General features: G+C 35.7%; 2 protein-coding genes across 2 annotated transcripts in view; one reads left to right on the top strand and one right to left on the bottom strand.

Moving 5' to 3' along the window:
* LOC100377375 (3-phosphoinositide-dependent protein kinase 1-like) overlaps positions 1 to 4,597 on the bottom strand; it is a 33,597-nt gene extending 29,000 nt beyond the window's left edge. The window contains exon 1 of the mRNA XM_085502134.1: positions 4,453 to 4,597. Coding sequence (XP_085358260.1) covers positions 4,453 to 4,476 — 24 coding nt within the window. The 5' untranslated portion in view covers positions 4,477 to 4,597. The remainder of the gene's footprint in view (positions 1 to 4,452) is intronic.
* Positions 4,598 to 4,791: 194 nt separating this feature from the next.
* LOC100377228 (ADP-ribosylation factor-like protein 6-interacting protein 1) lies at positions 4,792 to 24,941 on the top strand. Its single transcript, XM_002735354.3, has 5 exons — positions 4,792 to 4,891; positions 16,501 to 16,649; positions 17,924 to 18,043; positions 18,133 to 18,335; positions 20,527 to 24,941. The coding sequence occupies exons 1-5, from the start codon at positions 4,850 to 4,852 to the stop codon at positions 20,637 to 20,639; spliced, it is 627 nt and encodes a 208-aa protein (XP_002735400.2). The 5' UTR covers positions 4,792 to 4,849; the 3' UTR covers positions 20,640 to 24,941.
* Positions 24,942 to 25,210: the final 269 nt, after the last annotated feature.

The following is a 25,210-nucleotide window of genomic DNA, read 5'->3' as shown; positions in this document are numbered from 1 at the left end:
TATTGTAAGTCAGAATATGAATTCTGGGAAAACAGTGTACAGTAATTTGTAATTAATAGTAATTAACAATTATTATCAGGAATTTGTGAGAGACGCTGGTTTTCTATAATATGCCTCCAATGTACTTAAAATACTATATCACTGTCAAAAATAAGAATTTGGTCAATATTTGCACCCTTCTTATCTCAGCCTAGTTTGAGCTATCAATATTGTGATACTGTAAAATGACTAATTTTCACTGGGTTTAAATTTCACTGATTTACCAATTCAGGCATATTCAGTGGGTTTTAAATTCACGGTTTCGTCATTTAGATAATGTGTTCTATGCTAAATTTTACATATTCACTGTGTTTTAATTTAGCGCATTTTTCCAGTCAGCGAAATAAGCTAAATTAAAACCCAGTGAATAATTACCCCCTTTACAGTATTAACTTACCATAGAGGAGAGACAATAAAAACAAGAAAGCTACTGAAGAGGAGTTCAGTATTGATATGAAACTAGAAACAGTTTTGTTTTGATAGAATATGACACTGACCTTGACCCTGTGTCACTTTCATTTAAAGTCAAGGTAACATAATAGAGCACGTTTTTTCTGAGGGTGAAAAATAGAAACCAACTAACACATTGATAGGAATCATAATTTAAGTCGCATGGCATGGTAACAACAACATCTTCACCCTATGGCTCATCACTGAAACTCCAGGCACACTGCACTAGATAACAACATCTCCACCTCAAGGTCTCAGTATGGGAGTTTTTTTTTTCACCAGTATAAAAATAGCTTGTTTTTCTCAACAGTAGTATGGCTTCTGTTGCATGATACGATGAAAACATCCAGCTAATCTAGTAGACAGGACCTTGAAGAGTGTACACCTACAGAACTGCTGTGTTATGAACATGTTGACTGAATCTGAATCGATGTTATTATTAATTATTAAAGATGACTCAATATTAGGATTCTTAAAATACATGTGGTTGAAAGGATAACCAGCAGAATATATCAATGTTTGTAATCATATCAATGTGACACTGGTTCTTGCAGAGAATACAACATTTTACTGCAACCATTCATAAAAGACATTTCTTATCTGGTTTCAGAGCAATAACATTTTTACAGTGAAAAAAACTGAAGGGAAAACAAAATATATTGATTAAAACTAATAATATTGGAAAGAATATTAATTAAATTTAATCAACTCTTCATACGTCACTAAATGCTAAAAAGATTCTTTGTTTCCTAAAGACAAATGTGATTAAATATAAATTGTTCATCAATTGACAATCAAAGTGCAATCATACATATATAATTTGTTATCATATGCATTATCTTTATATGATATAAAAATGACCAAAAATTACTTACTAGTATTTATGGCCAAAGGCTAAAAAGTCATATTTTTGAAGGTTACTAATATAAATAATATACAAATTAAAGTGTCACTTAAAACAAATTATGCATTTTCATTGTATTTCAGACATGTGTTTATATCGCATGATTTGTGAAATGTCATAAGCTGCTCACATACAATATAAAACATACATATAATCAGATACACCTACTCTCAAAAGACAACAATAGCACAACGTGCAGATCGCATTTCTCTTATCTGTGTCACATTACATAATGAACCAATCTGTCTGCAATGCTGATTGTATTAGTATTGCATTGTGACTTAGCATGTTTTTCACATAGTATGCATTTGATGATCATTTCCTGGTCTATACAAGTCTATCTATACACATCTTCGACACCTGATTACCCTTCTATACATAAATGTTACAACTACATGTACCAGGTATTAATGGATGTAGATTTTTTCGTAAATTGTTGCAACTCGCAAAGCGTACATTACTTAATATCACTTGATAACAAAACAGAGACCCTGTGGAATTATGAGGCCACAGGTTTTCATAGGATTGCGTTTTGCAAAATAAAAAACAATGTAGTACCGCTAAACAGAATGCTATATTGTGTGATTTTAAGATGATAAAAATTATTTATTATTATTCAAGTTAAACCTATGACTGTGAAATAAGTAATATGTGCCTCGTATGTTTATATGCACCTGACATGATAATTCATGAGTGCAAGTTATTTTTAATATATTACAAACTAGGATATGAATTTCTCGCAACCAGATGTTAAAAATCGGTATGAGAAGTTTTGATCTAATTTGTAACAGTTTTAATAATAATTAGTGTTCTCACAGCCAAGTAAACACTTCTCTCTACTGAATAGCATTAGTCATATTTGTTTTACTTAGATATAGAAGAGTGGCAAAGACTTCTAAACATTCATATGTAATAAATATTTTAAAAATCATTTAGTGATGGCAGAAAAGTGAAACTTATAACTGGCAATTGCTGAGATCATAAAATAAATTAATTAAAATAAATGTTAAAACGCCTTTTTTTTCTCAACGATTTTGTGTATTGAAGCAAGGCACTGAAACTGCTACACTTTCCTTTGTATAGTTATGTTATTTTGCAAAACTATGTCACCTACCCTATTGGTTTACTCTATTGACATAAACACATTCCAAAACCTAGTAAACATGTATTGTTATGCTGTGCGCAGCCAGCTCTTGCCACTTTTCAAATAAATGTTGGCAATAAAAAATGCTGTCAACTAATTGTAAAAATATAACATAAATTATACAAGATTAAGACTTAATTAAATGTTTCTCAACAATTTGATCAGTTTTGTCACTAATCATAAGTTTTGCGCTTGGCTGATGAATAAAAAGGAAATAATACAAAATAGCCAATAAATAACCTGGTCAAAACTATATGCTAACATATATATAGCTCTGGACAATTATATTTTCGATAAAACCACAAAAAGGAAGCTAAGGATGGTGTTCAAATAAAAAAAAAGTATTAATCTTATTGTCATTTTTTCATCCTTCCAGCTTTCAAATAAATGTTGGAGATAAAAAACGCTGTCAACTAATTGTAAAAATATAACATAAATTATACAAGATTAAGACTTAATTAAATGTTTCTCAACAATTTGATCAGTTTTGTCACTAATGATAAGTTTAGCGCTTGGCTGATGAATAAAAAAGAAATAATACAAAATAGCCAATAAATAACCTGGTCAAAACTATACACTAATATATATATATATAGTTCTGGATAATTATATTTTCGATAAAACCACAAAAACGAAGCTAAGGATTATATTCAAATAAAAAAAAGTATTGATTTTATTTTAATTTTTCCATCCAAGACCATGATAAAATTACACCTGTTTGGGGCTGTGAAAACAGATTATATAGCACTTTTACTCAAACAGTTGAACAAAACATATTTCACTTTATGTGTTGACATGCTCTCAAAAACATTTGAAAGTGAATCAATAATCACTTTTATTGCCATTGCCATTATTGCCACTTTTTTCCCATTTTGGCAATGTACATTAGGTGTGCTATCGCAATCTGTGAGTAAGACCACACAAGCCACCCTAACAAGCCATTGAGCGAGAATGACCTTCAAACAGTTAATCAGTGTCAGTCGTGATGTTATATCTCTGTGACCACACTGGCATCATCCCTAAAAGCGTGGACCACCACCACAGCACAGGCAACTAGTAATTAAAATTTACACATTCCACAAATTCCAAACTTATTGTTGTTTGTAGTTTTTTTGTTTAGTGATCACCAACAAAGAATAAAGTAAACAAAGGAACCCAACACGATAGAGTTTGCCGCCAAGGACATGGATGAAGTCTTTCGCATGAAGCAGTATATACAGAAATGACGATCATAGCTATTTAATTAATACATACAAATTATGAAACAATATTTTTTCAACAAAAATGTGCAAATATTTAGAAACTCGATACCACGAGAATCGCGAAATTCATGCAAATATTTCCGTATTCATCACCAATGTCGTACTACAGCGTCGTAGACCGGCACAGATTAACATTCTCACGCATTTTGCACGGAAAACCCAGACAGTTGACAGAAAAATAGCTTACATATTAAAAATATCCATGAATAATCTGAATTCCCAAAACAGCAAGTCTGTGAGTGTTGGTGAAGCATTTAATTTCACATACTCGGCAGTTTCCGCGATCACAGACCGGTAATAATAGATATGTGAGATAATAACCAATGTAATCAGAGAGTTCCGGCGTCTATCAAGACGACCCGTGAAACAAAAAACTCTAAAACAATCCGTAAACGAATCTTGTTTATGAATTACAATTGTTGAGAATCGTCGAGTTTTAGTAAACTGTACAACTATTTCAGTTGGACATTTTCCATGAAAATAATATATGAAATAATTTATTTTCTGTCTGTTTCCGACCGATTTCAGGACGTGGTGTCAGTTTGGTAAACAAGACAACGACGTTGACGTGTTCTTTTGATAAGCAAACAATCGATCGGTATTCCCCAAACGATACTTGAACAGACACATATAAGGAAACGAAAACTACTCACGATTTCACCATTTGTGCTCGACATAACGTCTGATTTGACAGGAAATCTGTAGCTGTACTATAATCTGGGCGCTGCCATTTTTGGACGAACTTGTCATTGGAAACATAGCGCATGTCGGTCAAAGGTTGAATTTGAAAGCGATGGGCGCCACCAAGTGACAGATTATGGTAATTTACAATATTATTTTTCCGCAATCAACATACTCAGCAAGACTGAGCCAAATAAGTAATGAAGTATTGACGGTGGCTATGTCAACTAATTGTTAATACCTTTTTTTTGGTATAAAGATATTTTAAGGAAACCTTATGTTCTTGGAACTCTAAGAGATCTTTTTGCGCCATCTGTCGGTCACTAAAGGGAAGTAAACAAAAATATTGCGTCACTGGAAAAAGACAAAATGGCGACTGAAATAGACAATGTAACGGAAAACCAACAGAAAGTAAGTGTCTTTGTCGCTTAAATGGCATTTTATTTGCTGTAATGAGTATTAGGATACAAATTTGTGGCTTTAGACATTTTCGGTATGTTCACTTAGGTATTTAAACGCTCGGGAACACCGTAATCGGCAAGTTTAACGGAATTAGGTTCATCTCCCGCGATGATGAGTAACGGTCATCGTCATTTGTTGACAAATTACCCTCGTTTTGTTCTTTCGCGAACCTCTGTGAAAACATGTACGATTCGCACTTCCGTTCTTTTGTGACGTGTTTTGAAAGCATTTGTTTCCGTTATGCGTCAAACAAAAGTTGCCCTTGCTTTAGGCGTTTTCAAAGAACTTGTTTGAGAATTAGTATCCCATTCTTTGTGCTGCCGTTCTTTATTCATCCTTTATCAAATTTATGACATGATCGCGATGCGTTTCACCGGGCGCCTGCTGATTAAATAACGAGTGTGTACTTCTTGATAGAATCGTACCCAGCACTGGGCGTCCGGAAGTCACTGGGCCCCAGGGACATGTTTATTTGTCGTCTAGTACAGATATGATCGGCGTCGTGTATTCCGTTAAAAATGGGTGTGCCTGAAACTGAAAGGACGCCGATGAATGGCCTGAATATCTGTGGTCAAATTAAGAACTCCTCCGCATTCTACACATGCTTGCTGTATATCATGTGCATATCAAATTGAGAGCTTCTGTTTATACTTGAAGCCTGGACCTACCACATGGTCTTATTAATTGCTGTCAGTGATCTGGTGATATGTGTTGGAAATCACATTTTAAATGCATTCTCACGATTTGTGTCTGAGAAGAATCTTTGTTATGAGGTGAATTTTGAAATATGTCACCTTGAAATGTCTCCAGCTGTTATCAAATTTAGGATGAAAAATGTTACCAGACATCTCTGTGCCTGTCACTAGCTTGTTTGCATTTGTCCTTGAATTTGTTAAAAGAAATATTGGTCTGTCTGTATTGAATGTAGGTCAAATAAAAATCACTGAGGAAAATAATATATTATAAATTCTCTCTCACAATTGCAAACAAAATTTACTTATTCAGGGCAAGTTGGTTAGGTCACTGAGTTAGGTCAGGGCAGGTCAATTAATAAATTCCCAATTATCGTAAATCGATACCTTGCTGACGTCATTCCAGCATGTAGTGTTAAGTTTTCAGTTTCAGTTTTCAGTGAAATATGAATCAAAAGACATGTTTTTTAGCTCGTGTACTTTGTGTGTTTCATTTGCTAACCCTGTCTGTTATGAATTACAAATTCACATATTCAACCCATCAAATCTTTCACACAATAATTTTGAGACCCCAAAAAGCTTCTATGAATTATGTTGAAGTGCTGCTTTAAAAATAAAGTATTTTTTGTATATCTGTGATTAATTACCACCAACCTTTTAGTTCAGAAATACAAGCTGTAGATTGGGTAACCATGTGTTGTGAGATGGGTAAATATTGGTTGTGACTTGGGTAACCATGGGTTGTGTAATGGGTGAATATTGATTGTCAAGTGGACAATCATGGGTTGTGTAATGGGTGAATATTGGTTGTGACATGGGTAACCATGTGTTGTGACATGGGTAAATATTATTTGTGACTTGGGTAACCATGGGTTGTGTAATGGGTGAATATTGATTGTCAAGTGGATAATCATGGGTTGTGAGATGGGTAAATATTATTTGTGACTTGGGTAACCATGGGTTGTGAGATGGGTAAATATTATTTGTGACTTTGGTAACCATGTGTTGTGAGATGGGTAAATATTGGTTGTGATGTGGGTAACCATGGGTTGTGAGATGGGTAAATATTGGTTGTCACATGGGTAACCATGTGTTGAGAGATGGGTAAATATTGGTTGTGACGTGGGTAACCATGTGTTGTGAGATGGGTAAATATTATTTGTGACTTGGGTAACCATAGGTTGGGTAATGGGTGAATATTGATTGTCAAGTGGATAATCATGGGTTGTGAGATGGGTAAATATTATTTGTGGCTTGGGTAACCATGGGTTGTGAGATGGGTAAATATTATTTGTGACTTGGGTAACCATGTGTTGTGAGATGGGTAAATATTGGTTGTAACGTGGGTAACCATGTGTTGTGAGATGGGTAAATATTGGTTGTCATGTGGGTAACCATGTGTTGAGAGATGGGTAAATATTGGTTGTGACGTGGGTAACCATGTGTTGTGAGATGGGTAAATATTGGTTGTGATGTGGGTAACCATGTGTTGTGAGATGGGTAAATATTGGTTGTGATGTGGGTAACCATGTGTTGTGAGATGGGTAAATATTGGTTGTAACGTGGGTAACCATGTGTTGTGAGATGGGTAAATATTGGTTGTCATGTGGGTAACCATGTGTTGAGAGATGGGTAAATATTGGTTGTGACGTGGGTAACCATGTGTTGTGAGATGGGTAAATATTATTTGTGACTTGGGTAATCATGGGTTGTGTAATAGATAAATATTGGTTGTGATATGGGTAACCATGGGTTGTGTAATGGATAAATATTGGTTGTGATGTGGGTAGCCGTGGGTTGTGTAATAGATAAATATTGGCTGTGATGTGGGTAACCATGGGTTGTGTAATGGGTAAATATTGGTTGTGTAATGGATTAATATTGGTTGTGACATGGGTAACCATGGGTTGTGTAATAGATAAATATTCGTTGTGACATGGGTAACCATGGGTTGTGTAATAGATAAATATTGGTTGTGACATGGGTAACCTTGGTTGTGTAATAGGTGAATATTGGTTGTGACATGGGTAACCATGGGTTGTGTAATAAATAAATATTGGTTGTGACATGGGTAACCATGGGTTGTGTAATAGATAAATATTGGTTGTGACATGGATAACCATGGGTTGTGTAATAGATAAATATTGGTTGTGACATGGGTAACCATGGGTTGTGTAATGGATAAATATTGGTTGTGACATGGGTAACCATGGGTTGTGTAATGGATAAATGTTGGTTGTGACATGGGTAACCATGGGTTGTGTAATAGATAAATATTGGTTGTGACATGGGTAACCATGTGTTGTGTAATGGATAAATGTTGGTTGTGACATGGGTAACCATGGGTTGTGTAATAGATAAATATTGGTTGTGAGGTGGGTAACCATGGGTTGTGTAATAGATAAATATTGGTTGTGACATGGGTAACCATGGGTTGTGTAATAGATAAATATTGGTTGTGACATGGGTAACCATGAGTTGTGTAATATATAAATGTTGGTTGTGACATGGGTAACCATGGGTTGTGTAATGGATAAATATTGGTTGTGAGGTGGGTAACCATGGGTTGTGTAATAGATAAATATTGGTTGTGACATGGGTAACCATGGGTTGTGTAATAGATAAATATTGGTTGTGACATGGGTAACCATGGGTTGTGTAATGGATAAATATTGGTTGTGACATGGGTAACCATGGGTTGTGTAATGGATAAATGTTGGTTGTGACATGGGTAACCATGGGTTGTGTAATAGATAAATATTGGTTGTGACATGGGTAACCATGGGTTGTGTAATGGATAAATGTTGGTTGTGACATGGGTAACCATGGGTTGTGTAATAGATAAATATTGGTTGTGAGGTGGGTAACCATGGGTTGTGTAATAGATAAATATTGGTTGTGACATAGGTAACCATGGGTTGTGTAATAGATAAATATTGGTTGTGACATGGGTAACCATGTGTTGTGTAATAGATAAATATTGGTTGTGTATTGGGTAAATATTGGTTGTGACATGTGTAACCAAGGGTTGTGTAATGGATAAATATTGGTTGTGACATGGGTAACCATGGGTTGTGTAATAGATAAATATTGGTTGTGAAATGGGTAACCTTGGTTGTGTAATAGGTGAATATTGGTTGTGACATGGGTAACCATGGGTTGTGTAATGGATAAATATTGGTTGTGACATGGGTAACCATGGGTTGTGTAATAAATAAATATTGGTTGTGACATGGGTAACCATGGGTTGTATAATAAATAAATATTGTTTGTGACATGGGTAACCATGGGTTGTATAATAAATAAATATTGGTTGTGACATGGGTAACCATGGGTTGTGTAATAGATAAATATTGGTTGTGAAATGGGTAACCTTGGTTGTGTAATAGATAAATATTGGTTGTGACATGGGTAACCATGGGTTGTGTAATGGATAAATATTGGTTGTAACATGGGTAACCATGGGTTGTGTAATAGATAAATATTGGTTGTGAAATGGGTAACCTTGGTTGTGTAATAGGTGAATATTGGTTGTGACATGGGTAACCATGGGTTGTGTAATAGATAAATGTTGGTTGTGACATGGGTAACCATGAGTTGTGTAATAAATAAATATTGGTTGTGACATGGGTAACCATGGGTTGTGTAATGGATAAATATTGGTTGTGACATGGGTAACCATGGGTTGTGTAATAAATAAATATTGGTTGTGACGTGTGTAACCATGGGTTGTGTAATAAATAAATATTGGTTGTGACATGGGTAACCATGTGTTGTGAAATAGGTAAATATTGGTTCTGACATGGGTAACCATGGGTTGTGTAATAGATAAATATTGGTTGTGACGTGTGTAACCATGGGTTGTGTAATGGGTAATATTGGTTGTGACGTGTGTAACCATGGGTTGTGTAATGGGTAATATTGGTTGTGACATGGGTAACCATGTGTTGTGAAATAGGTAAATATTGGTTGTGACATGGGTAACCATGTGTTGTGAAATAGGTAAATATTGGTTCTGACATGGGTAACCATGGGTTGTGTAATAGATAAATATTGGTTGTGACGTGTGTAACCATGGGTTGTGTAATGGGTAATATTGGTTGTGACATGGGTAACCATGTGTTGTGAAATAGGTAAATATTGGTTCTGACATTGGTAACCATGGGTTGTGTAATAGATAAATATTGGTTGTGAAGTGTGTAACCATGGGTTGTGTAATGGGTAATATTGATTGTCAAGTAGATAACCACGGGTTGTGTAATAGATAAATATTGGTTGTGACATGGGTAACCATGGGTTGTGTAATATGACAGAACCCCACACCCTCCCCGTGGCCTTCGTTGCGTATGGAAGTTATTTTCACGAGTGATGCGGTGTATCCTGTGGCCGTACTTTCACGAGCGAAGCTAGTGAAAGTACAGCAGAATACACCGCATCTCGAGTGAAAATAACTTCCATACGCAACGAAGGCCACGGGGAGGGTGTGGGGTTCTGTTATTATTATATATGTTCCATACTTGATTATTTCGTATTAAAGAAAGAATGTGCAAACCGGGATGGAATTTAGGTCGGGGAACCCCATTGCCCATTAATATGTTCCAATATAAGTGTTACGCCCTAGCAGCGCGTTTCAGTGTAGAACGCGCCCGGAGAACGCGTGTCACTGTTTGTTTGAAATTAAAATAATCAGACGTCTAATCTGAGTCACTGTCCGAATAAATAACTCGTTGACGTTTAGTTGGGACCACGGCAGAACCAGAACTTGAACTGGACGACTATGATACACAGTTTATGTTGAAGTTAAAAGTTCCGCCACAGAATTGTGCATTGACAAACATGCCGTGCAACTGCGGTACTCCACTGACGGCCGGGGATGACTTTCGTCGACAGCGGTTGTCGCTGAGCTGCACGCTACAACTTCGTGTGTGATGTTGCTTGCTGGTCGTAGATTGACTGAGTCTTGATTACCGGTTAAAATGTTGCTCTTTTGGCGTTGGTATTTTTTATTTGGAACTGAGTAACGCTGCAACGTCGCCAGCAGAAACCTGGTATCTCAATGCTGATGTTTGCGGCTGCATAGTAATCGCTGATTTTACTGCTGGTGGATCTTCTGAGAGCCCTTCAAGGTTTATAAAACTCAGTTTCCAGGTGGTCAACATACATTAAGTTCTCCCAATCGTAGTATTCCATGTGATGTACACCTGACATGCCAAAAATGTTGTTGAACAATTTGAACTGGATAAAAATAGCAGACGAAAATGTGTTTACAAAATAAAAATACAAAAATGTAGTTCGGTAGCCAATGAAAATACCATGTTCATTTGCATATCGACCGTGAAAATACCGAAAACATTATTGCATGGGTGATATGCAAATTAGTTTGGGTCAAAATAAGTGACTGCCTAAAAGTACCTTAACTGTTGTTCAAATTTCATTTCACTCGGCAAGTATATTCATGTACCCCAAGGGGAAAATATCATACTTCTAAATATTGTTTATTTCGAAAAACTGTACTCCTGAAGGGACTACTTTGTTTGCTCTCAGACCTCATTTGCATATGGGTTGTGGAAATACCGATATTGATTTCAGGGACGTCTCAAAATAAACTGCAGTACATATGTAATAATGGGTGAATATTGGTCGTGACGTGGGTAACCATGAGTTGTGTAATGGGTAAATATTGGTTGTGACATGGGTAACCATGGTTTGCATAATGGGTAAATATTGGTTACATAATTGGTAAATATTGGTTGTGACATGGGTAACCATGGTTTGCATAATGGGCAAATATTGATTGTGATGTGGGTAACCATGAGTTTTGTAATGGGCAAATATTGGTTGGGGAATTGGTAAATATTGAATGTGAAGTGACTAGGCATGGGTTTTGCAATGGGTAAATATTGACTGAAGTGTCTAGACATGGGTTGTGTAATGGGTAAATATTGACTGTGAAGTAGCTAGACATGGGTTGTGCAATGGGTAAATATTGGTTGTGAAGTGGCTAGGCATGGGTTGTGCAATGGGTAAATATTGACTGAAGTGTCTAGACATGGGTTGTGCAATGGGTAAATATTGACTGTGAAGTGGCTCGGCATGGGTTGTGCAATGGGTAAATATTTACTGTGAAGTGGCTAGACATAGGTTGTGCAATGGGTAAATATTGACTGTGAAGTGGCTCGGCATGGGTTGTGCAATGGGTAAATATTGACTGTGAAGTGGCTAGACATAGGTTGTGCAATGGGTAAATATTGACTGAAGTGGCTAGACATGGGTTGTGCAATGGGTAAATATTGACTGTGAAGTGGCTTGGCATGGGTTGTGCAATGGGTAAATATTGGTTGTGAAGTGGCTAGGCATGGGTTGTGTAATGGGTAAATATTGATTGTCAAGTAGATAACCATGGGCTGTGTAATAGATAAATATTGATTGTGACATGGGTAACCATGGGTTGTGTAATGGGTGAATATTGGTCGTGACGTGGGTAACCATGTGTTGTGTAATGGGTAAATATTGGTTGTGACATGGTAAGTGGGTAAATATTGGTTACATAATTGGTAAATATTGGTTGTGACATGGGTAACCATGGGTTGTGTAATGGGTAAATATTAGTTGTGACGTGGGTAACCATGGTTTGCATAATGGGTAAATATTGATTGTGAAGTGGCTCGGCATGGGTTGTGCAATGGGTAAATATTGACTGAAGTGGCTAGACATGGGTTGTGCAATGGGTAAATATTGGTTGTGAAGTGGCTAGGCATGGGTTGTGCAATGGGTAAATATTGACTGTGATGTCGCTAGACATGGGTTGTGCAATGGGTAAATATTGACTATGAAGTGGCTAGGCATACAGTACAGTTCTCGCGGAAGCTTTGGCTTCACTTCAGCTTCACCTTCGCTTCAGCATCGCATCATTATGGCATTGTTATGGCTTCAGCATCGCTTCAATGTCGCGACATTAAAAAGTTAGGCGGTTATCGCTTCGCTTCATTGTGGCCTCATTATGGCGACAATGTGGCATCAGCATCGCTTCATCAAACAAAGAAGTACAGAACTCATTTCGCCCAACCTCTCGCCCGCTTCCGCTTTTCAATCGCTCGCTTTTGCGACCGCTTGTTGAATTTCCGCTTTATTTTCGACTATGCAAAAATTCTGACTACTAACAATTTTCTGGTTTTCATATACAGTTTATCATAGATGCATAAATGTTAAACAACCGTCAAAAGTTCAAATACTTTTTGTTTTAACTATCTATAATTATATGCACGCAATCTGACCCTTTGACCTAGATTTGGTTGGGATTGACTATTTTATTTTAAACAATATTCCGACGTGACGCACTGCTACAAAATGTATTTCAACAGAAGTACGACATGGTTGTCCGGGTTTCTTTTCCTGACTGTGTTGAGTTTACGATTTGTATAATTATTGTTATTTCCCCCAAGGAGAACACAAGCCGAAGGACCATGAAACTAAATAGAAGTCCCACGCATGGACTGAGTGAAAGAAAATATTTCTAAGGCTAAAATAAAACCTAATATCTCTTTGTGTATTTGTCAATTTGCATATTTGTTGTGACAGCATGTTCATAAATATCTGGAAAAATCTCGTCTTTCGTTAATAATTTCATTTGTTTGAAATGTCTACCGACCGTGTCCCAATAATTTGTTTGGAATATTGATCCCCGTTGGTTTCTCCAAACGGTCCCGACGTCCATTATTCAACACAATCAGCATTTATTTATCGTAATTCATGGGGATCATGTCCCGTAATTTGCGGGCTGTAAAACCAAATAATTAAACATGTACTATTTATTATATATATTTTTTTACCTCGTGAAACTACAACACAGCGTAGAGTTGTCGCGGTGAAACAGTCGCCTTGAAATCGATGGAACTTCAATTATCCATTTCTCGCCTTGAAATAAAATTTAAAAAATTCGAAGAGCATCGGGGGATATATTATTAACCAGTCTTACCAATCGCTAGCTTTATTTTATTCAAATCCATAAAATTCACGAGTTTTTTGACATTTGTTGGCAACTTCCGCACTAAAAATGGTTGAAAATGTGGGTGTGGTTCTCTCGCAAAGTCCCGTTGATAATACGGACAAATATGGTTCTGTAACCCAGGTCATGCTCCGATCAGGTGACTTTCAGCAAATCAATGATGTTGTAACAAAGCATATTTGACGCTAATTGAAGGGTCGTCGTACTGTCCAATCTCCGGCGTCGATTAACTGTGCTGTGACAGGCTTCACAATCATTCACTGAAAAACATCGGTATATTTTGACAAACGGCTGGGATTTGACCTCAGTTCATAAAAAAAGAAAAAAGAAAAACTGGGCGGAGATACAAATCAGTTTTGCAAGTTGGGAAATAAGGTAAACCAGATTGGGGTCGATGATATTCAGTATCGAAGGACTTCCGTGTATAATGAGTTTCAAATTGTTCATTGACTGGTCACCAAATATTTACGGTTACAACTAAATGAACACTTTTTTTCTGAAGCCCAATAAATTATTTCTGCACGTCAAGTGCTATTCGATTTTTTACCAGGCCTGTGGCTCGTTTTTATTCGAAAATATTTTTTTTGTGAGAATACTTTTAAAGTACGTATAGATCGAGCTCAGGTCACTGATCGTGACTTAATTTTGAAAATTGGATGTAAAATTTTACCAGACCGACGCCACCACAACCATCCAATCATAGTTGGAAATGTACGCACTTGTTTTGGAACTTTGTATCAAGATGGCAGGCAGGCAACAACGCCAGGCGGCGTTCGCGTGTTTTGCATGTATTAGTAGTCCGGGCATGGGATCGGACTCGGCTAAAACTAAACGAAACACAGAAAAATACCACCAAAATGAGGAATCTGAATCTGTTCTCTTACCAGCAAATAAAATGAACGAAAATATGGTAATTTTATAACAAGAACAGTTTCATTTCGTATAGCAAATTGTGTTGTTTCCGAACGACGATTGCATCGTGCGTTTTAAATTTATCACGATTTTTCTTGCAGTCAATATGACGCTCGTCACCTTGCAGATTGCAATGTACTTCACATAGTTTTTGGTACCCAATACTCGCAACATTAAATAATTAAACAAGATATCTTTTTAAAATGTAATTTTACTCTTGGTCATATTATTTTATTCCCCTTACCGCTTTGAATTTCAAATCGATTACATATCGAACTTCTGTACATGTGTTTTTTTCTCTACTGCCCTTCCATGTGAAAATAATGAGGTCATACTCATGTCACAATACTTTGAAGCTGATGCCATGTTGATGCCATGAGACTGCGAAGCTGAGGCCACGATGATGCCACAAAATAAGAGAAGCGAACACAGCTTCAATTTTCAATGACGCGAAGCTGATGCCACAACGATGCGATGCTGAGGCGACATTGAAGCCATGCATATGCGACAATGATGCCACAAAAGCCAAAGCTTTCGCGAGAACTGTACTGTAGGTTGTGCAATGGGTAAATATTGACCGAAGTGGCTAGACATGGGTTGTGCAATGGGTAAATATTGGTTGAGAAGTGGCTAGGCATGGGTTGTGCAATGCGTAAATATTGACTGTGAAGTGGCTAGACATGGGTTGTGCAATGGGTAAATATTGGTTGTGAAGTCGCTAGGCATGGGTTGTGCAATGGGTAAATATTAACTGTGAAGTGGCTAGACATGGGTTGTGCAATGGGTAAATATTGGTTGAGAAGTGGCTAGGCATGGGTTGTGCAATGCGTAAATATTGGTTGAGAAGTGGCTAGGCATGGGTTGTGCAATAGGTAAATATTGGTTGTGAAGTGGCTAGGCATGGGTTGTGCAATGGGTAAATATTAACTGTGAAGTGGCTAGACATGGGTTGTGCAATGGGTAAATATTGGTTGTGAAGTCGCTAGGCATGAGTTGTGCAATGGGTAAATATTAACTGTAAAGTGGCTAGACATGGGTTGTGCAATGGGTAAATATTGGTTGTGAAGTGGCTAGACATGGGTTGTGCAATGGGTAAATATTGGTTGTGAAGTGGCTAGGCATGGGTTGTGCAATGGGTAAATATTAACTGTGAAGTGGCTAGGCATAGGTTGTGCAATGGGTAAATATTGGTTGTGAAGTGGCTAGGCATGGGTTGTGCAATGGGTAAATATTGGTTGAGAAGTGGCTAGGCATGGGTTGTGCAATAGGTAAATATTGGTTGTGAAGTGGCTAGGCATGGGTTGTGCAATGGGTAAATATTAACTGTGAAGTGGCTAGACATGGGTTGTGCAATGGGTAAATATTAGTTGTGAAGTCGCTAGGCATGGGTTGTGCAATGGGTAAATATTGGTTGAGAAGTGGCTAGGCATGGGTTGTGCAATGGGTAAATATTAACTGTGAAGTGGCTAGACATGGGTTGTGCAATGGGTAAATATTGGTTGTGAAGTGGCTAGACATGGGTTGTGCAATGGGTAAATATTGGTTGTGAAGTGGCTAGGCATGGGTTGTGCAATGGGTAAATATTAACTGTGAAGTGGCTAGACATGGGTTGTGCAATGGGTAAATATTGGTTGTGAAGTGGCTAGGCATGGGTTGTGCAATGGGTAAATATTGGTTGAGAAGTGGCTAGGCATGGGTTGTGCAATAGGTAAATATTGGTTGTGAAGTTGGTAACTGAGTTTGTGAAATGGGTGAATATTGATAGTTTCGTGGGTAACCATGAGTTGTGAAATGTGGGAAATACTGGTTGTGAAGTTAGTTGTGAAAGCATAGTAATGGGTTGAAAATTGATAAATATCCTTCATTTTTTCTGCAATGCTAAATTATACGACTGCCTTCTTGTATCAACATATACATGTAATAAAATTGTTGTTTTTGTTGAATTGTAGGATGAGGAAATTTTTGATGTAGAGAAATTACTACATCAGAAATTTCTACGGAGTTGGAGACATGTGATTATACTCTTAGATAGAGTGCTAACATGGCAAAAACCATTCTATCCTTATGCATTGGTTGGAGCTGTTACCTTCCAATTTGTGTGAGTATATTCTGTATATGTAAAGTGCTCTTTTTGGCTGATTTACTATATTTATCAATATTGCGATCAGATAAGAACTCAGGGATTGTTTAATAACAATGATGACAAAGGATTATTGGAACCCCATGGCATCTTTTACCAAAATTTTCATTCCTCATCATTTGGACCCTCTCTTTGAGTAGTAACACAGAACCTGAATTTCGCTAATTTGTAATATTTGTGATACAATGCAAATACTAGAAAAATTAGATATCATAAATAATCAAATTTAGGCGTCATTTCACTCTTTCCTGGTAATTTAAATTTTTCTTAGTCACTGATGCCTACTCAAGAGTACAATGTTTATTGCCACTAATGTGAATGGTTACATTTGTTAGTTATTCTAATAGGTGATTTTCCGTACAATTGCGAGATCTCGCGAGATGCATGAAAGACGCGCGTCGAACGTCTGCCCCAAAAATCGAACGAATTTCTTTATTTCGTAGATCAAACCGACCGGCCGATCTTCGACAGAGGAATATTGCTTCCGAATACCCTTACTTAATCGAAATTGCCTATCATCAAATGTGAACAGCACATTATTAAGCATGGAAATGTCCCCCAAAATACTTCGCGTTTGTCGAATCCCACGCGATGTTTGACGCCACTACGACGCTATGACCTTTGTTTGTCCTGTTTTTACGTTCGATTTCACGCATAACGCGTGATTCTCGCAGTGTACGGAAAATGGTCTATTGCACCATTTATAGACTATATGTTTTGTTTTTTCTACAATAAATCCCATCATGCATTGCTATTTGAATTCTGCTTTGGGCGTGTGAAAAACACAATTAACATAAGAGGTGTTTGAAGTTTGCTTGGACATAGTATGGTATAGTCCATCTTCGATCACCAAACACAGAATCTCACATGCAATTCAGTGACTTGGTGGCACCCTGAAAAGATGCTGAAAACTCAAACGCAATCAAATTCATGCTCAGACAATTAACGACTTTCAAGATCAAACATTGTGGTAACGAAAAATTTGAAAAAAAATTGAAATAAAGACTTTTACAATTCCCAACCCATGGTTACTGTCTGTTTTTTTACTGCTATTTATTTATTTTTTTTTTTGATGCCAATGTCAGCAAATAATAGAAAATTCAGAGCAATCAGATAAATTGTTCAGCAAATAATTTTTTTCGGTAAAACACAACAGTAGGTGATACATTGTAATTCACATTTACTTTTATTTTCATATTTTTATGTTGATCATTTCTATTTATTTTCTCCAGATTGTTGTGGTTATTTGATCCCTCTGTGTTGACGATGATTTCTTTGACTATTATGAAGCTCTGTTTACTTGATTACCTCGTTCCTACATTCTGTAACAAATACTTGGATAATAAGGAATGGTAAGTTGTCATGTAACAATTACATTAAACAATTATATTGAAAACCTAGCATCTTGTAAACAAAACATTATAACTGCTATTATTGACAGGACTCCTGATAATGAACGTCAGTATCAACACGTCTGCATGGACATTGTGGACACTAAACGATTTATTCGTGGTCGTTTCAACTCATTGATGAAGTTACGTGATGAGAAACCTAAGCAGTATTTTATACTGGTGATGATAATATTATCAGTGGTTGCATTCATCGGTAACATTATACCTAATATTCTCTTGGGTTATCTCTTTGGTAAGTCAGTTTCCTCTTCTAAACTCAATGCTTCATTTTACTTGTGTGTTCATTGCTTTTTGTAAAAAACAAAAGATAGATTTCTAGATTCAAGGTTCACCATGGGAGTTCCATAATGTTTGGTGCAATCACCTGCATACATAAAGTACCGTATTTGTCTTCAGTTAAGCGCCACCTTCAATTAGGCGCCAGTGCCACAAAAACTTTGTATTTTACACCTCAATTAAGCGCCAGACAAAGTTGAAATTTTGGCACGTAATGATCGTGAATTGGGCGCCGGCGGATCGACTACCGGTTACCGGTTCGTAGCGATGGACGCGATCGCGGAAGTCCCTCGCTGTTACTGTACGAATGGCTTTTATGTAAAAAAAATTGGTTTTGTTTCTAACAATTTTTAAGAAATCGGTCTATAATCTCTTGAAACATGTCTTTTTAGTCTACTGTAGAAAATATCAGCGTGGTTTTTAATTTCGCAGTAAGTCCATAAAAACGAAATTAAAACAACGCGAAAATGTTCTGTTTCAAATGCGCTGTTGTCACAGTAAACAGTGTTAAATTATTCTTTAAATGCTCAGTTTACTTTCCAAAAATAACTAATTTCTTGATTTGAAAAAAAAAATCATGCCGTTTTTCCCACCAAAATCAAAGCCAAAATATCGCAAACATCGGCAAATCACTTCCGCATTGCGTTCATACATTATTTAAATGAGCTATGGTAATTTGATCACGTTGGCATCATCCAGCATTTTGATTGGTTAATTAACGACTTGACCTATCAGGTCAAAAAACGCGTTCCAGGTCAAGTCCTAGACAGGAAGCATGGCAGACATTGAATCGCGCCGAGCGTTTACATGCGACCAGAATCATTCGCTTACGATGAAATTAAGTTGAATTTTACTTGCATTTTATTTTTTGTACGTTATTATAACTACTACTGAGTAATAATCGTAACCGTGGAATGAAGCATGACCGGATTTTGCTACCGTGATCATTGACTACTAAGCGTTGAATTTGTGTTTGTTTTATTTTTCTGTTGATTGTACGGCAAACTGTGAATGTTTTCTAAAGAATGATATTTTTTGTATAACTTTCTAAACTGTCTGAAAACGGGTCATTTACTCAGTATTTAAAATAAAGGCTACAGTGACTAAGCGCCAGACTGTAATGTAAAATATTGTCAATAATCTATCACCAGAATAGAGCAAAAACAATGGCTTGTAACACAGTTACCGGTACTAGAACTTGAAGTGCTTGAAATAAGCGCCATTTGAAACAAAGTTGCTCAAATTTAACCACAAATAAGCGCCACCATGACATGAAAGTGTAACAAAGTGGCGCCTAATTGAAGACAAATACGGTACAATACATCTAAAATTGTGGAATGTACCTTTTTATGGCCATTTCAACAATAAGTTACTGTAGAACATGTTGAAATAGCTGCATGCAATTTTAGCAGGTTTGACTCTTGGCATGAATTAACAGAATCTTAATTTAGCTAAAGTGTTGACTTTCTCCCTGTGAGAATATACTTTCTGTTAAAATAGCTACATCTTGAATTAGCGAAATTACAGATTAGCTAAATTAGCTAAAATAACATGCTAGCTAAAAAGACATGTTTTGCAGTACTATTTTGAGAGTGGTTGCCTAGACATTGGCAGCCATATTGGATCTCCACAAAAAACTTACTATTAGAACACATGTAAAACAAGCTGAGCCCTGGTGATATCATGTGCAAAGTTGTTATTGACGTATTCTACATAATTAACGGTACTGGTATTTCCGACTCATATTGACAATGGATACCATACACTGTGTTTAATTTGCCAAGTAAAATGTCTTTCTTCTGGGTTCCCACAAATGTGTTAAAATGATCTTAACTCAACTTTATTCTTTTTAAACAATTTTAAAAAATCTAAAATATGAGAAATCTGTTGAGGTTTTAAAAAGGTCTAGAAAACCAGATATTCCATAAATCCTAAATTATATTCTCAGACTTAGCAATTTGAAATTGTGCTCACTTTTGACTGTGTTTTATAACTCAATTCAACTCTGATGATGAGGGTGTTTTGAAATGAATATTCTATATTTTAAATAGCATGATTTACTATTATTTTTGTATAGTATCTTTTTGAGGCTGGTCTCAAATAGTCCTGTAGGAACAATGGTTATTGTCGCTGTCGTTTTGTTTCAGGTGTGTTCTTGGTCTTACTTCCGGGGTTGAAACATCATGGACTGTTAGCTAAATACTATGCTCTCATACTAGAAAAAATTGGTGGCATCCTACGCAAGAAGAAGAAGGAATAAAAAAAGTTGCTGCAAAGTTACTCTACCGCACTCTCGACTGTACCTCACATCAGATAATACAGTGAAAACATTGCACCACTTTGAAAAATGTTTTTTTGCATACCAAAAAATGTGTGTTTTTTATTTGTGGTAGGCTAAGGTAGACACAAATATGGAATTATGGTTTGTTAGCTTGGCTCTCATGGGCTAGTAATAAGTGTATAGTTGTGATGCATGCTGGGTAAACTGGTTGAATCCAGTTATGCAGACTAATATGTCTGTTGTTGATGTTAATCTAATCCTTCAATTGCCAAAGTAAACTTTCGCAAATATACTTTTTTTCATATTTATACTTATAAGTAATAAATACTATATTCATTTGGTATAAAAAATAACAAAGAACTTATAGAACAATACATAAAAAAGTATAAAATTGTCTTAAAAGGGTATTTTGCACAAGTGAAAGGATGTACGGTATGGTATATTCATGTATTTAATATGTTAAAAGACATTTTATTTATAGGACAGTAAAAAAGTCTGTGAAAGATATTTGACAATATTTAAATTAGAAAAATGACTTTTTTTATAAATTCATTTTCATGCAGACTTTGTGTCAGTGGCTGAACAGTTCAAGGTCTCTGTATATTCATAATGTATCTTTCTCACTGCAGTGACATATGTCTATTAACATTAAACACCGACAAGGGTAAAAATAATGTTTGGTTCAGAACTTAGGTTAGGCAGACATTTAGTAAAGTTTCTGGTAAATGCAGATTAACACTGGTTAGCATAGATTAACAGTGGTTAGGCAGACATTCAGACAAGTTTCTGCTTAACACAGATTAATACTGGTTAGGCAGACATTTTAATAAACAAACTGTAAACAGGAAATGTTAACTTTTCAATAATTTTGACAGAAAATTCTTTTACTTCCTACCCAGGTAAATTATCGCTGCTCATTAAATAGTGCCAGGTACATACAATGCAAACTATTATTTACCTATTATAATATACATTTTTAGAAACCTCTACATTAAATTTTTGGTTTTGGTAAAAAAAACATTGTCAAAGAGTCCATAATAATCACGATGATATATGAATGGGAATATATTTTTAAGGAATCATATTCTATTTTCCACTTTGGGTAGAGGTTTTTGTATTATTTGTACCGAGTTGGGACCAGAATGAAGATTTTGGAAAGTTAAAATATCACATCAATCCAATCTGCTTGTCATCTTTAAAGTGACACAGTTGTCATAGCGAGTTGTGTTAGATATGGTTGCCAGGCAACGTATACAACCTGTGTAAAAACATTCTGACATGCGCTGTGCAATGGCTGTGCCACTTAAAAGTTGCATTCACACTTTGAAACTATGAGAAATATCACTCCCAGAACAAACTAAAAAAATGTGTAAAAATTATGTTGTTTTATGTATGGTTTAAAAGTAGTTATCCTGCCCCTAACCTTTCCATGCATTCCTTTTGTGGGTACCAGTGCTCTGAAAGACAAATATATCTATGGTAATTTGTGAGGCTTGGTTATATTCATATTTGCAGATAATTTCTCAATACTGTAAAATGCTTTATTTTCGCTTGGAATTAATTTTCGCTGAAGGAATGATTCAGTGAAAATAAAATCCATCGAATCTACCTTTTTTCCTATATTTTACATTCAACTCACCAAAAATCAGTGAAAATAAATTCCATACAAAACACACAAAAAGTCTTTTCAGCTAAAATTTATTCCAGCTAAAATAAAATATTTTATAGTATCCATCTACAATCTCATTTTATGGTATATAAATTGGTCAGAGGATTGGTACCTCACAGATGTGCAAAGCATGAATGCAGCTTTACGACTTTTGAACTTTATCCATACTTGACTTTATCTTAAATACTGTAAACTGCAGAAAATTCAGAGGCAAATGTTTATGAGTTACACCAGCCTGGAAAAAAAATTTATGATTCTAGTGATAAAAATAAACTGACTTCGACTATATTGTTTTTGAGAATCTGAAAATATGATAATCTGTTGTGTTTTCTAAAGAACTGTGATTTGTAGTTATGAACAATTTGGCTCACAAAATGTTGTGAACATCTGTCTCGTGAAATGGCAGCAGCTTAAATTAAATGTAAATATTTATATGGTGTATATGTTGTTTTGTGGTAATTTCAGGGATGCATGCATTAAAATTTAACTTTCTTGACTAGTTGAAGATTAAAATAAATACTATCATGTCTTTTGTAAATGTTTAGTTCATATAAACTTTGTTTGTGCATTCCATATTTATTGTATTTCTTGTTTTTCAATACAAATCTACTAACAAGATCATATCTGATTGGCTACCCATCCCTAACAATCTGACCAATCAGAGAGCAGCTTGTTCGTTGACAGGTTTTTTTCAACGTATCAAGTTCTGTCTATATGCTTTTTGTCCTACTTTTTGAGTGTGTCAATTTGTGTAGAAATTAATTTTGAAACAAGGCGATCAGCAACATATCATTCTGTAATTCAGTAACAAAAGCTACAACATTCTAAAACATCAATAAACAGAAATAATAATCCAAAAAAAAAGTGAAGTCAGCACTTGTGATGGTGTTATTACCTCATACACAGGTGATTGCACCTAAACAATATATTTACAGTAAAAAGTCCTAAAATTGTATTATAAATAGACACTAAACAAGACAGGAGGATCAAAACATAGTAACCATATGTAACATGAATTACTAATGAAAAAAAATATATATTGTTGATATGACTCACTACTCTCCTGTCTTCGAACAAGGATGCAGTCATAGTCGTGTTTATCTTGGGCGACTTTTGTTGATGTCATGTTAATTTCGCTATTGATCTCACTAATGATATTGTTAGCGTTATTTTCAGTATCATTGTTAATTGTGATAACAAAATTGACATTTAATCAAAGTGACTTGAACTGCAAATCGAACAATTAGAATAAAGTTCCAAGCAATTCTATTCCTTTCAACAGCCAATCCAAATGATGGCGTTCATATTCCTAAATTCCTCAAGTATATATGTTAATAATAGAATGAGCATATCATGCGATCTGATTGGTGGAAATATCTCAGCCATGTTATAAAATTCCTGTCCATCATTAATCTATAACCTATAGACTGTAGCCTAACATAAGCCACGCTGTGTGGCGCGGATCGCATGGACGGGTTTCATGTTCTCTGCACGTAATAAGCTCGGTTATTAAGCATCCTTTTTTGGGGATGCCCGGTGGCCGAGGGGAAGACGTGTAGTGGCATGAAGCTAGGCGATTAGGTGCCGTACGCGAGCGCCGGTTCGAGTCACGCACGCAGTACGTGTTTACTATAATTAGACGTAGTATTTACCTTGCCGTTTATTCGGTGTTATTTTCTTACTTTACTTCCTATAGTTGGTATGAGTCAATTACAAAGTAGATTGCAATTAAGTTGTTCCATCGGTATGAAGTAACTTGTGCCAACTATATTTGACTTTAATTCCAAACCATTTCTCTTTATGTTGCTTGTTTACTGTGTACATGTTTGTATTTATACAGTCGGTGTAAAAGGTTACATATCATATACAATTGTGGTTCATACAAAAGTAGTTCTTTTTGTGGAGTAAGTTTTATTATCTACCAGTAGTATGAATCTATGCTTTGCTGAATATTAGTGTTATCACTTTTATTATGTGTAACAAATTATTAAATATTAACTAATAATATATTATAGTATTGGGTTTTAACAATAAACTATTTGCAGTTATTTTTTACATTTCCATGGTAATATGGTGTATTGGTAATTTGTCAATTTTTCACTTTAAAAGTATTTTCTTTATAGGGATCTTTCAACAGAAGGTTTTTATAAAAGGAAAAAAATATGCTAGACCAGTGACAGCAGAGTTTAAATGTACTAGTACTTGCCACTCAGTGAAGTGATTTGAATTTGCTTATCAAAAACAGGTTTACATTCTACTATGTAGAGTATCTGCTTCAGTAGCCAATCAGAAACAGCTTTACATTCTACAATATAGAGTAACTGCTTCAGTAGCCAATCAGAAACAGCTTTACATCTTACAGTAGGCAACCAGATTTACTTTATTTTATTCATAGTATTCAATTGCTCTGCTGTGCCTGCATGGAATTGTCTACACTATTCTCAAGAACACACCATATTTGGGCATGTCCGATATAGACAATACCATCCCAGCATTGGCTATATGCAACAACTCATATCACATGAAGACTGTAACGTATGAACGTTCATATTTCCTAAATGACAGCTTATACTTATACATCGCTAGCCAATAAAATTGAAATAACTGCCATATATGTTGTGTTGTTTTTGTATAATGATTGTTCAGTGAGTTTTTACTCCATGTGCCAAGGTATAAAAGTGAGTTTGTGTTTACCCTATATACTATAATATAACTTTTAATGCTTGGTCGGTATGAGTTAATGCCACGTGGTTCATGTCCGAGTGAATCCATCAGCAAGGGTGCAATAACTTAAAACAAAGCTAGTCATTTAAAGTCCTGTGTTAACATGACAATGAGATAACAAAATAGTCATAAAAAAAATTACATGAATACTTTATAT

The sequence above is a fragment of the Saccoglossus kowalevskii genome, chromosome 8 (assembly GCF_978046115.1).
Source record: "Saccoglossus kowalevskii chromosome 8, keSacKowa6.1, whole genome shotgun sequence".
Classification (NCBI taxonomy): Eukaryota; Metazoa; Hemichordata; class Enteropneusta; family Harrimaniidae; genus Saccoglossus; species Saccoglossus kowalevskii.
The sequence above is the reverse complement of the archived record's forward strand: the minus strand, read 5'-3'. Positions and strand labels throughout refer to the sequence as shown.

What these genes read in the sequence shown, in the direction of transcription:
- LOC100377228 (XM_002735354.3), top strand. Translation starts at nt 4,850, where the DNA reads ATGGCGACTGAAATAGACAATGTAACGGAAAACCAACAGAAA. An exon ending in TACTTGGATAATAAGGAATG is followed by an intron (nt 18,044 to 18,132) that starts GTAAGTTGTCAT and finishes TATTATTGACAG; the next exon opens with GACTCCTGATAATGAACGTC. An exon ending in TCTCTTGGGTTATCTCTTTG is followed by an intron (nt 18,336 to 20,526) that starts GTAAGTCAGTTT and finishes GTTTTGTTTCAG; the next exon opens with GTGTGTTCTTGGTCTTACTT.